Below are 13,909 nucleotides of genomic sequence, written 5' to 3'. Positions count from 1 at the left end.
GGGAAGTTGTTTTCTTCGTTCATTGAAAAATTATGGACAAGATACTTCTGCAGCCCCAAATAAGAGTTGCGTCGGTGTGATGCTACTTGGGTTTGGGAACATAAGAACTATGTTGTGAGACGTGTTTTAAAAATTAATGCTGGGCTGGGAATATGACCTAGTGGTAGAGTACTTGCCTCACACACATGAAACCCTGGGTTTGATTCCTCAGCACCACATGTATAGAAAAGGCTGGAAGTGGCACTGTGGCTCAAGTGGTAGAGTGCTAGCCTTGAGCAAAAAGAAGCCAGGGACAGTGCTCAGGCAAGGAAAAAAAATTAATGCTATGCTGGACGCCGTTGGCCCTTGCCTATAATCCTAACTACTCAGGAGGCTGAGATCTGAGGATCATGTTTCCAAGCCAGCCCGGAAAGTCCATGAGACGCTTAGCTCCAATAAACTGCTCAGAAAAAGCTGGAAATGGCACTGTGACTAAGTGGCACTAGCCTTGAGCACAAAGAGGCTCAGGGACCGAGCCCAGGCCCTGAGTTCAAGGTCCAGGGCTGGCAAAAACAAAAACAAAAAAACCCCACTATGTTAAGGTATAAAATACTTAATCAGTATATACAGTTACATTTATTTCTTCATGACATGGAGAATTACCATTATTATTTATACTACGATAGGTCAGTAATTACATTTTCAAGAAATAACATTCAAAGGCCAGAATAAATACAAATGTAGTTTTAAGCTCCTATTCATGTATCTTGTCCTAAATTATCTTCTTATGTGTAATGTTTTAAACAAATTTTTTCTTCTGGAATGGTCATCTATGGTATAAATACCACCTTAAAAAGTAAAAGGACCTGAAATTCGAACTCCAGTTGAAGACACCGGTAGCTTCCTAAATAAGAGATTTTTGATGTTTGATGTTTCTTGTTTTGGTAAAAGATAGACTTGTCTGTTAAAAGAAGCATCCACACATATACACATTTCATTCTTTCTCTACTAGGTTATCCAGGTAGCTTCCCTATCTGATCAAACACTGGAAGTGACAGCTGAGGAGATTCAAAGGCTTGAAGGTAATGAGAAATGAGGATGTGGAAGAAATGACAGATTGACCATCTGACTGCAGTACTCACCATATACCTTTCCTGGTGTGTTCACAGGCACTCTGGACTTTGATATGTCAACTTGGAATTATATAGTTCTCCTCAGAGAAAGGCTGTCTGGTGCTTGAATCATTAAGTCTTACTTATCCAAGAAAGCCATCCATTTTTGGGGCTTTAACACATATACCTTTCAGTGTTTCAGATGTGATTAATATGCTATTTATTTTATTTCAGCAACATTTTAGTGGTCACAGAAGGCAGTACTCAGAAATTATAGCGATGACAAAACAGCTCTGATTGCATGGAATATGTAGTCAAGAGTATACACATGCGAGTTTACCTGTGGTGGTGAGGGGAGGGAGGAGAGATTGGTAACAGTACACAAAATTACTAATATGGCAGAATTTACTGAAAGAATGGAAAGCAATAATCATTTGTTGCATCACTATGCACTTCACATGCGTTTTCTTATTTAATCTCTTTGGAAATTTCTCAAAGAAGGGCATACTTCATTTAAAAAACAAAAGCCTGAGAATTAAAGATTAAGTCATTTGCCTGAGGTCAAAAGGTTGTACTGAATGGATCTGGGGTGCTGATATGTCTCTGATAGTGACCATTATCATCCTACTTCATCATGAAGGATTCTGGGAAATTCTTGGGAGAGCTGCTGTGGGTGTTTGGGGGAAGGAAAGGTGCTTTTCAGTTAGAAGATCAAAGCAGGCTTCCTCAAGGCTTTTGAAGTAGGCCTTGGAGGCATGCAAGGTAGGGATGAGACAATGATGAGGCGAGGAGCATCCTAAGAAGGCACAGAGGAGAATGGAGAAGCACTCATGTAGGGAATGGAGCAAACCAGTCTGGCTGCGGTCTAAGGGAGGTTTGGGCACCTGGTGGTGGGGAGAGAAAGTTAGAAAGATAAGCAGGCTCCAGATTTCCTTTCTTAAATACCAAGTGGAAAATAAAACCTCTGTAGTTGTACTCTCACAGAAAGAATACACAGACTTCAGGTCTTGATTTTATCCTGAAGTACCCTGCAATCAATGCGTGCCTGTTTACTGAAGGGGAACGTGTTTGTTAAAGTTGATGTAGGTCAGGAATTTGACTTCTGATTTCAAAGACAAGTTTCTCAGGAAGTCTGAAAACTGTTTTTGTAGGACTCAGCTGTCATTTCCCTGGGCTGGTTTTTGTTTGGCAGAATAAAGAGAATGTGAAAACGACAGGAATTTATCTTCAACAGATGCCTCTCTTACGGCAAAGAAATAAGGGCTCTTTGTGACAGAGATAATTGAGTCTTATCATACAAGTACTCCCAACTTTAACCAAGTTATATAAGCACCTACTTTTCGTCCTTTAATTCATTGTTGAGATTGCAGCACCAGAACATATGGGCACATGCAATTTTCTCCACTGAGATGAATTTGCACAGCAAAATAGACTCTGGTAAAGTAGGACTCCATAATGTGTGAGTAATATTAGTGTTTTTCTAGTGCTCTACGGAGATAATAGCTCACTCAGGAGTGACTATAGAACAGATTGTGTCTATATATGTGTTTGGTTACCTTTGAAGAATATAAAAGTACGTAATGCTTTTTCCCAACTTAAAAATGTATTTCTAGTAAATATAAAAAATGGCAAAAGTACATAAAAACAATTACAATAAATATTCACCATTGGGAATATTCTGGTCTACTTTTCCCACCTGATTTCTCACCCCAGTCAAATCCATACCCCGAGTATAGTTACTGTGTTATATTACCTTTAATGAACATTTTTTTGTGTGGATACTTTCATATGTCATTAAACAGACTTTAGTAGCATGACTATAGTGTAGTTATATAATGTCTATCTTTGGGATATACCATAATTTAATTATTCTCTCATTTGCGGGGTGGTTCTTTTCCAATTTTTCACATACTATATTTTGTATATGTGTATATGTATGTACTTGTATAACTCTCATTGTTCCCTAAAGATAAATTGCAGACCATCAAAGAAAGTACCATTGCCTCATTGTCGCAGTGTGGCTATACCTGACTGCGTTCCTGTCAGGAGTGAGAGGGAAGGCCATTTCTCCCTATCCTAGACAATGCTGAGTAATTATTGTTTAAAAAAGAATTCAGTTCAATGGGTGAAAATGGTATATAATAATTTCATTTTAATTTATTTGATGACACTGAGCTGTCTGTTTGTACATACATGTGTGTGCACATGCATACATTCACACACATATTTGCTACTTGTATATATTTCTTTTAAGGATTTTGGAATTAATTATTATTTTGCCTATGCTGAGGCTTGAAAGTTCAGGGCTTGGGTACTGCCCCTTAATTTTTTTTCACTCATAACTGACACTACCACTTGAGCCACAACTCTTCTTCAGGCTTTTTGGTGACTAATTGGAGATGAGAGTCTTATGGACTTTTCTGCCAGGGCTGGCTTAGAACTGAGATCCTCAGATCTCAGCCAGTTGAGTAGCTGGGATTACAGGTGTGAGCCACTGGTGCCCAGCTGTCTTTTAAAGACTTTACATGAAAAAAATAAATAAATAAATAAAGACTTTACATGCCTTTTCCCACTTTTTTTTTCTAATAGGATATTTGTCTATTTTTTTAAAATATCTGTAAGAGCAATAATAATAATTGATATCTCTATACAGTGGAAAAAATATCAGGTTGGAAATAAATGAGAGAGATCTTTACTTGATTACTTATAAGTATTTTTAAGCTATATTACTAAGTAAAATGAATGCAACAACAAACCAAAACAAAACCCCAAAGCATAGAACCGTATGGATGGAATTCACACAGACATATAAAAAGAGGAGGAAATAAAATATATGCAAACATGTGTAGGGTTTTATTTCTGGAGAGAGTATAGAATGTAGTTCCATTGCAGAAAGAGCCTGAGGGCTTCCGGGTCTACTCTAAGAGGAAAATGCCCTTTCTATATTAAACATTTTATCTTGTTTGCATTTTTACTCTGAGCATATATAACCTTTTGTCAATTAAAGAGCTAATTTTTAAAAAATATGAATTAAGTATATTAATATTTATTTCAGTTTTTTAATATATCTGATATTTATCTTTAATTTTCTTTTTGTTGATTTTTGACATGTAGAAGCTTTGCATTTTTACCTACTCACCTTCACTGGGTTTTCTTTTATTGCTTTACAAATTCATGATATCCAAATTAAGATAAAATACCTATATTTTCTTTTATTGGTATGTTTAGTTAATCTTTTTTTGTTTTTGATGCTTTTTTACATTTAAACCATTTGTTATGTATTTTGGTATGTGATGTAAAGTGATTATCTAAATTTGATTTTCCTAGATCATTGAGAAATCCACAACACTACTTATTCAGTAGTTCTTTTAAACCACTGATTTGTGATGTGCATGAATTGACTTTTTATGTCTATTCCAGGCATTTTTTCTGTGTTCTCTGCCATATTCTGTTGTTCTGGTTGCAGTTCAGCACTGTGTTGGTCATTTGCCTTTTACTATCAGTTACTAGCTGATAAAGCAGGTTCTCCAATTACCCCTTATTTTATTTTGCCAGTCCTGGGGCTTGAACTCAGGACCTGAGCACTGTCCCTGCTTCTTTTTGCTCAAGGCTAGCACTCTACCTCTTGAGCCACAGTGCCACTTCTGGCTTTTTCTATACATGTGGGGCTGAGGAATTGAACCCAGGGCTTCATGTATGTGAAAGCACTCTACCACTAGGCCGTATTCCCAGACCCTACCCCTAATTTTATTTATATGTGTGTGTCTGCATGGGTTTAATGTTGAAATTCTTTTTATTTCATTTTTGTGCCAATACTGTGGCTAGAACTCAGGGCCTTAGACTCTTGCTCAGCTCTTTTGCTCAAGGCTAGTGCTCTGTCACTTGACCCATGCTTCTTCTTCTGGCTTTTTGCTGGTTAGGAATAAATGTTTTGTGGTTTTTTTCTGCTTAGATTGACTTCAAATCTCATTTCTCAGCTCACAGCCTCCTGAATAGCTAGGTTATAGGTGTGAGCCATTGGTACCTGGCTTGTCCTTAAAATTCTTTGAAGTTTTTAATTGGGATTTAAAGGCAACATTAAATTTGGGAAGGATCAACCTTTTTCACTTTCAGTCACCAATCAGGAATACACAACATTTTGCACTCTCTTCATTGAGGTCTTCTTTAAGGCCCCTAAGAAAAATGATTATAAATCCTCTAAAGGACTTGTAAGTTTTTATAGGTCTTTTATAGTTGTTTTAGTTTCATTCCTGGAAGAGTCACCCTTATCGCTATAGTTATTGTAAATGAAATGTTTTTCATGTTATTTTAATCAGTTTATAGGGGAAAATGTTGCTTATTTATTTGCAGATTTAAAAAATCTTAACCACATGTTTATTGCTCTTATTTTTCTAGCATTCTCTTGGAGTTTCTAGCAATCATTTGAAAATTAAATTTACTATCTGCTTAATGATTAAGAATTTTATTTCTTCTCACATTATATTGGTTAGAACAGCAAATTTTGATCTCAATCTCCCTCTTAAAAGTTATTGAGACCACAAAGAGCTTTGGTATATGTAGATTTTATCTATTAAAATTTAGTGTATTAACATTGTAAACTGAGCCAGGTGCCAGTGGCTCATACCTCTAATCCTAGCTATTCAGGAGGGTGAGATGTGGAATATAGAGGTTTGAGAGATTTGAAGCTAGTTAGGGTATAAAAGTCTGAGAGAATCCCTCTCTAAAATAACCAGCAAAAAGTTGGACTGGAGTCATGACTCAAGTGATAGAGCACTAGCCAAGCAAGCATGAGTCCTAGAGGTTAAATCTGATACTGGCCAAAACAAAATAAAAATCATAAACAGAACTTAAACAGTGTTTATTTCACTTAAAGATAGCAATATTAACCTCATAAACATAAAACCTTTTTTATGTGGTTCCAGGGACCAAATCCAGGGCCTTGTGCATACTAAGTATGTATTCTTTCACTAAGCTGCAGCCCCAGTCCATAAAAACGTATTATTGTGAAAAATAAAACAAATTTTCAAACAAAAGTTTTGAGGGATTTCTTTACAAAGTTTGCAAATCTCTTTGATGTCTGGCTTTATAGAAGGTGGCTGGTCTGCTATCTGTATCTACAGAACTGTCTTGCAGTCTGCTGTTAGGCTGACGGATCTGAAGAAAATGTGACTCACATAGTGTACTTTAGAGGAAGGAGTGTTTTAATAGCCCTTTCTGATAACAGGGTATTTTTCTTTGGTACCACACTAAAACTTGACAAGTAGTTTCTGCAAAATTAGCTCTAGTGGAGAATCTGAGGCCATATCAATGAACCTTTTATACTCAGTTCAGTTCAAGTCCACTGGTCTGTCTTATACTTTCAATGAATCTTTTACCCATACATGTTTTTATCCTTTGCACTGGTGGTTTGGAAAATATCTTTTCACTAAGTAATGGAGATCAGAAACATCTACAAGTATGGGGAAGCAGCTTCTCATACTTTAGCTCCTGATAGCAATACAATTTCCAAAATTCAGAGTTTTGCTCAAAATCTCCTCATCAACAAATACCATCAGCTGTTTTTTGTTTGTTTAGGTTTTGGTTTTTGTCAGTCATGGGGCTTGAACTCAGGGCCTGGGCACTGTTGCTGAACTCTTTTGCTCCAAGCTAAGCTCTACCACTTTGAGCCACAGCAAAACTTCTGGTTTTTGAAAGGTTAATTAGAGATAAGAGTCTCTTGGGGACTTTTCTATACAGGCTAGCTTCAAGCTGCAATCCTCAGATCTCAGCCTCCTGAGTAGCCAGGATTACAGTCGTGAGCCACTGGTGCCCAGCACCATCAGCTGTTTTTCTTGAAATGACAGGCTTATTAAATTCACTTCTGAGAATATGTCTGCCAAATACAGAAGTCGAAGTAAGCAGAGTTTCCGGTCAGTTTTCTTACCAAGACAAAGTATTTATGGCAAAAATGGCTGGCTCAGCTGCAACCCAGCAAGCACTTTGACATTTTTCCTTAAGATAACTACAGTGCTTAGATACATAGCAAACCCAATTATACGTGGACTCCCATTTCATCACTCAGAACATTGTACTGCAAGGTCAAACTTAATAAAATTATTAATCATGGCTTTATCAAGGACATCTTTAGTATGACTGCCATACTTATTTACTGTGAGAGCATGTTGTAGTGAAAATATGACTGCTGATAAAGTTCGATGCCACTGCCTTGATGCTAGCAATATTATTCAGTTTATTTTGTACCATCAGTTTAAATATTAACACCATGCAAAAGACAACATAGTTGTCATGGTTTTCACATTAGACATCTCCCACAGTTCTTGAGTATTCCAGGGAGTCCCAAGTCCTAACTCCCAAATACCGGAGTATTTTTGAGAGCTTGTACATTAGAACTTCTAGAACAACTTAATAATGCTAATAATATTCCTTTTTCTTGACTTCATTTTAATGGAATTGCCTGAATTATTTCTTCATTTGCCAACTTTAGACAATGATTCTGCAAACTCAGAGCCCGATGCTGAACTCTCTACTGGAACCAATGGGAAGGGGAGCCCCGGAGAGCAGTCACCCAGCCCTGTCCAGTTCATCAACAGCATGGGAGTGGCAGAATCCAGTCGCTCTACTCTCCAGAGGTACTCCCGTCTGACGGCTGTGTTTACCACATTTTACCTTCACATCCATCTCTTGATGTAACTACTTTAGAAACAGAACTGGCAGTAGTGACATTCCACATTTTAATCCCAGTCTTTCTACTTCCTCTTTGTATAAATGCTGCCCCCTAAATCTGTTTCACAACATTCTTATCTGAGTCAGTGTAAGAATACATTAAAAGGGGCTGGAAATATGGCCTAATGGTAAAGTGCTCACTTTGTATACATGAAGCCCTGGGTTCGATTCCTCAGGACCACATATATAGAAAAAGCCTGAAGTGGCACTGTGGCTCAAGTGGCAGAGTGTTAGCCTTGATCAAAAAGAAGCCAGGGACAGTGCTCAGGCCCTAAGTTCAAGCCCCAGGACTGGCAAAAAAAAAATGAATACATTAATAAGAGTATTAATTTTTATTCACAAGTTCCATTCTTCTATTCTTCTCAGCCTTTCTACAGGTAAGTTTGTGATTAGAACTTAGATTTCCAAGTACAGTTTTTTTGATTCACAGTGTAAATTTTACCCTCTTTTGTGTCTACTGTAACTTGTAATTGCCCTGTCTAGATTCAGAAGACTAGTATTGCTTCTTACTCCATGGACTTTATTCCATATGGCAGTGCTTTACACATGTAAACTGTTGATTGTAAATCTGGGACTACTTTTCAGTACAAATCTATCCCTTCTACTAGTAAAATAATTCTACAGAGAAACGACATTCTACTAGAGAAAACTTGCTCTATCAATCAAAACTACTGTAGGCTTTTCCTAGTTACATTCAAGAAGAGATAGGCTAACAAGGCTTCCATTGAGTGTACAGTTTCATAGCAAATAGATTTTCTTCGTCTTTGGTTCAATGAAATATGCACTTCATGGCATAGAGTTAGCAGTGTTTTTTAGACGTAAATGCAGAATATAATGTGTTTGATGGGAGAGGAATTATGCAACATGCTAATCTGTAGTGTAGTGTGTGTCATAACATGTCCTAGGAAAGTAGCCATCTCCTTACTCCATCACAGATCTATCATTACCTGCCATTTTCTTCATAGCTCTCAGTCCCTGGGTAATTTTCATTACATTTTCCTTGTAATATGATGGTGACTAATGTTAGTAGTTTAATGACATAGGAAACAAAACTATCCCTTATTTTAACCCAAGCCTCCCTCATTATATGAATGACACTAAATATAAAAACCTTTCCAACCTCAACATTGTAATGTATAAAATGGAGGTAAGTGCAGATTATCATTCAAAGTGTCGAGGTTCAATGCCCAGATTGGATATGTCGTTGTGTAAGTACAGTTGTGCATCCCTTAATGATGGGACATTCTGAGAAATGTGTCATTAGGTAATTTAGGAACATCACAAAATATACTTACACAAACTAAGATGACTATAATATCACTAAGCAATATAATTTTGTAATATTACCACCAGGTATGCATTTCACTGTTGACAGGAATGTCATTATATAACACATCATTGTATATTAAATATAGAAAACACTATTGTCACTTTATATTACATTTCAGACACATTTAAACACCTTTGGGTTTTTTTTTTCATGTCTTGTCAACCTTATTCTTTTTCCTACTTTTTATTTTATTCTTTGTTCTTTTTTTGTTTGTTTGGGTTTTTTTTTTTTTTTTTGGGCCAATCCTGGGGCTTGAACTCAGGGCCTGGGCACTGTCCCTGGCTTCTTTTTGCTCAAGGCTAGCACTCTGCCACTTGAGCCACAGCGCCACTTTTGACCTTTCCTATATATGTGGTGCTGGGGAATCAAACCCAGGGCTTCATGTATATGAGGAAAACACTCTTGCCACTAGGCCATATTTCCAGCCCTGTTCTTTTTCTTATACCCCTTGAAATTTTCTTCCTCTCTGAATACTGCCTTTTGCAGGAAGGCAACATGTGTCTATATTTGCCCCTCTTGGCTGGGTAGTTACCTAGCTTCACATTGTCTGAAGGTAAATGTTGACACTTAGGTCCCCTCCTGAGGTAGGAACCCCAGGATCCTGCATTCAGCAGAACTCAAACTGAGGCACTGTAACCATTTACCTTTTTCCATTGAGTTGCCCTTTGAAAAGACATTGATCACTCAACTCCCCATTCTGAAGAAATACATTTGACCTTTAAGCCACCCACCCCTGCCTAGTTTCTGCTGACTTTTTCCTTTTCAGTGTCATCAGTGGCGTTGGGGAACTGGATCTAGACAAAGGGCTAGTGAAGAAAGCAGAGCCAAACACCAAAGACAGACCTTATCCTGACTGCCCCTTCCTGCTGCTAGATGTACGCGATAGAGATTCCTACCAGCAGTGCCACATCATTGGAGGTAAGGGGACGAGGGCGTTAGAGTGAGAGCCTCACTCCTAGGAGCAGAGCCTGGCCTAGCATTCAGGTGGGCTTAACCCCCATCCCAGGGCAGTGAGGGAAGATGTGCCAGATCCACCGTAGAAACCCTGGAGTTAGCTTCAGCATGAGCTCTGAAAGAGGCTGCTGATGTCGTCAGGGGAGCATTGAAACGTGAACCGTGACGTGGAGCTTCGTGCTTTGTTCATAGTGCCCAGCTTCCTTTCATTCACCAAACTGTTTAGGTCTGTGGCTCACAGATTTTGAAAGTATATTGACCTTAGATTCTCAAGCCAGCTCCATTTGAAGGCGAAGTTGTACTGAGAATGACAGACTTCCTAATAAACTTTTCTTCTCTTTGTAGCCTACAGTTACCCAATTGCAACTCTCTCTAGAACGATGAACCCTTATTCAAATGATATTCTTGAATATGTATCCTTGGTTGTATTTTAACGAGTTGGATGGTATGAGAACTATAAAAAGAAAACTTAACTTGATTCCTGCTCTAATAAGAAAACCGTGAGAGTCCTTTGATACCAATCAGGTTAGCCTGAGACTGAATTCCTAGCAACTGCCAAGAATCCTGACTCTCAAGGCAGATGCTTCCAAAGCATACTGCATGGGACCTAAAACCATTAGGTTAAGGGCTGTGGTCTGTTAAGAGTCAAGTCCTGAGATTTTTCTCCCCCTAAAAAGCTTAGAATCTGGGGCTGGGGATATGGCCTAGTGGCAAGAGTGCTTGCCTTGTATACATGAGGACCTGGGTTCAATTCCCCAGCACCACATATATGGAAAATGGCCAGAAGTGGCACTGTGGCTCAAGTGGCAGAGTGCTAGCCTTGAGCAAAGAAAAGCCAGGGACAGTGCTCAGGCCCTGAGTCCAAGGCCCAGGACTGGCCCCCCCCCCAAAAAAAGCTTAGAATCTAAGAAGCAAATACGTTCTGCTTTATTGTTTGCTTCTTCTTAAAATTTTAATTTTTTTCCATTCTTAAAAAACATACAAGTAGAAGATAATTTAAATACTGAAAAATAAGGGACTGGAAGTATGGGTCTAATAGTAGAGTACCATCCTGGCAAGTGCAAAGCTCTGAGTTCTAACCCCAATACTTCTAAAAAGAAAAAAAAATTAAAACTGAAAAATGTAAAAAAAGAAAATGAAAAATCTCTCATCATCACACAAATGAGTTCCGAGTCCTACCATGTTACTGGCACATTTTATTCCAGACTAATTTCTCTGTGTCTATGTGTATATTTTTCTTGCAAAGTTGAAGCCTTATTATGTATGTAATTTAGTGTCTTGATTTTTTTTCACACTTTATGTTATAGTGTACTTCCCCATGCTCTTTGTAAATTTCAGTTCTGAGGGTTTTTAGTAACACATCTTCAGATTTACTATCATTTATTTCAAACCTTTTGGTGGTTTAGCCTTCCTAATGATCATAAAGAAGGCTTTTAGTGATACATAGGTCATTGAAGTTTTCTGTTTACTCATTTTTAAAGTGGATATTTGTTTACTTTCCAGGATGGGGAAGGAAGGAAGAATTAAAGGGGAAAAAGTATGTAACTAGTGCTGTCTTAGACTGTGTTAATTCTAGTTTATTTTTTTTAAAAATCCAGCTTATATGGTTTCCACTACCAGAGAAGCCCAGTAGCTGCTAGTGTGCTGCGTCAGAATGAGCTCTTCCCACTTCCTGTCCTCATGAGCATGAGCTGACAGCTCTGTGTCCATGGGGGTAGGGGGGATCTTGTAGTCTAGAGGCATTAGCTTGGTGTCTAGAACCTTAACTCATCCCATAGAAAAATGCCCACGGCAAGATTATCATTCTGTACGATGACGACGAAAGGCTGGCCAGCCAGGCAGCCACTACCATGTGCGAGCGTGGCTTTGAAAACCTCTTCATGCTTTCCGGAGGTGAGCAAGACTGCACTCTGCTTAGGACTTCCCAGACCAGTCTTTGGGCTCGTGGCCTTCAAACCACTCCATCACCTTCTGCTCAGCGAAGAGAAAAAGCCATACTAGCTGGAAAGAGGCAGTTATGTGAAGAAGTATCTGTTAGTTCTGGCAGAACAAGTTGTAAGCCTGGTTTTGTTTTGTTTTCTCTTACTGTGGTAGGTTTTTTTTTGTTTTTTGTTTTTGTTGTTGTTGTTGTTTTTTTGCCAGTCCTGGGCCTTGGACTCAGGGCCTGAGCACTGTCCCTGATTTCTTTTTCACTCTGCCACTTGAGCCACAGTGCCACTTCTGGCCGTTTTCTATATATGTGGTGCTGGGGAATTGAACCCAGGGCTTCATGTATATAAGGCAGGTGCTCTTGCCCCTAGGCCATATTCCCAGCCCCAGTTTTTTTTTTTTTAATGTTTTATCTTTTTGGTGGCACTGGGGTTTGAACTCAGGGCCTTGCGAGTGCTCTGCTTCCTGAATCGCATCCCTCTGCTTTTTGCTTTCATTAGTTTGTTTGGTTTTTTTTAGTTGTTTTGTTTTTGTTTGTGCCAGTCCTGGGGCTTGAGTGCTGTCCCTGAGCTTTTTTGTTCAAGGCTACCACTTTACCACATTAACCACAGCCCCACCCATGGCTTTTTGTTTATTTGGAGCTGAGTGTCTTGTGGACTTTCCTGCCTGGGCTGGCTTCAAACCTGGGTCCATAGATGTCAGCCTTCGGAATAGCTAGGATTATAGGCATGAGCCACCAGCGCCTAGCTACTTTAATTTGTTTTTCAGGATCTTGAACTTTTTCCCAGACCAATCTCAGATTATGATCTTCTACCTCCATCTCTTGAGTAACTAGGATTTTAAGTGTGTACCACATACATTTTTTTGTGTCTATTTTGTTTTGTGAGGTTTCTTTTTGAGACAGATCTTTGCTAGCTTGGTCTAGTCTCTAGTTTCAAACTTATAGTCCTCTTTCTTCAGCCTCTTGAGTGCTCAAATTATAGGCATGTGCCACCATGCTTTGATAGAACATGTTTTTAATTCCTAAATTAACTATGTTGCTGTAAGAATAATGAAGACTTGAGCAAAAGGATTTCCAGTGGAATTCTCAGAGTCCAGTGAAACAACCCATATTCTCTGATGTAATTTTATTTTATGGTGAAACAGGATTTCATGACCTTGTTGGCTCAATTTGATTACCAAAATATTAGAAAATACACAGGCCAGTCGAGCTCACACATGTGATCCTAGTTACTTGGGAGGCTGAGATCAGAAGTATCACAGTTCAAGGCTATCCCGGGCATACACAGGGGATCCCTTCAGAGCCAGTAGCTGGGCACAGTGGCATGTAAGTATCATTCTGGACAGGTGGGAGGTTGAGATGGGGATGACTGCAGTTGCAGGCCAACATGGCTCAACGAAAGAAGTTGGGCATGGTGTGTATAGCTGTCATCCCAGCTATGAGAGGAAACCTTAAAAAAGTAGATTGTGATCCAGGCACATGCCTAGGCAGGAAGTGAGATCCTTTCTCAAAAATAACCAGCACAAGCAGGACCCTGGTGGCTCACACCTGTAATCCTAGTTACTCAGGAGGCTGACATCTGAGGAACATGGTTCAAAACCAGCCTGGGCAGGAAAGTCCATGAGACTCTTATCTCCAGTGAACCACCAGAAAACTAGAAGCAGAGCTATGACTCAAGGGTAAGGGGCTAGGCTTGAGCAAAAATGCCTAGATAGTGCCCAGACCCCGTGTTCAACCCCAAGACTGGCACAAAATAAACAAATAACCAGCAAATTTGAGTGCCAGTAGCACTCTAGCTACTCAGGAAGCTCGACTGAAGATGTGGCTCAAGTGGTAAAGTAACAACCAGCATGAGCAAGCAAGTCAAGTGAGAGCATAAGG

The 13,909-nt window shown here is 39.0% G+C and overlaps 1 protein-coding gene across 2 annotated transcripts in view; it reads left to right on the top strand.

Annotated features, from left to right (window-relative positions):
* Positions 1–13,909, top strand: part of Cep41 (centrosomal protein 41) — a 47,024-nt gene that overhangs the window by 29,284 nt on the left and 3,831 nt on the right. For both annotated transcript variants that reach the window (XM_048340230.1, XM_048340229.1), the window contains exons 5-9: positions 992–1,061; positions 7,576–7,720; positions 9,911–10,062; positions 10,444–10,511; positions 11,877–11,991. In XM_048340230.1, the coding sequence (XP_048196187.1) occupies positions 992–1,061; positions 7,576–7,720; positions 9,911–10,062; positions 10,444–10,511; positions 11,877–11,991 (550 nt within the window). The remainder of the gene's footprint in view (positions 1–991; positions 1,062–7,575; positions 7,721–9,910; positions 10,063–10,443; positions 10,512–11,876; positions 11,992–13,909) is intronic.

Source organism: Perognathus longimembris, chromosome 2 (assembly GCF_023159225.1).
Source record: "Perognathus longimembris pacificus isolate PPM17 chromosome 2, ASM2315922v1, whole genome shotgun sequence".
Lineage (NCBI taxonomy): Eukaryota > Metazoa > Chordata > Mammalia > Rodentia > Heteromyidae > Perognathus > Perognathus longimembris.
The sequence above is the reverse complement of the archived record's forward strand: the minus strand, read 5'-3'. Positions and strand labels throughout refer to the sequence as shown.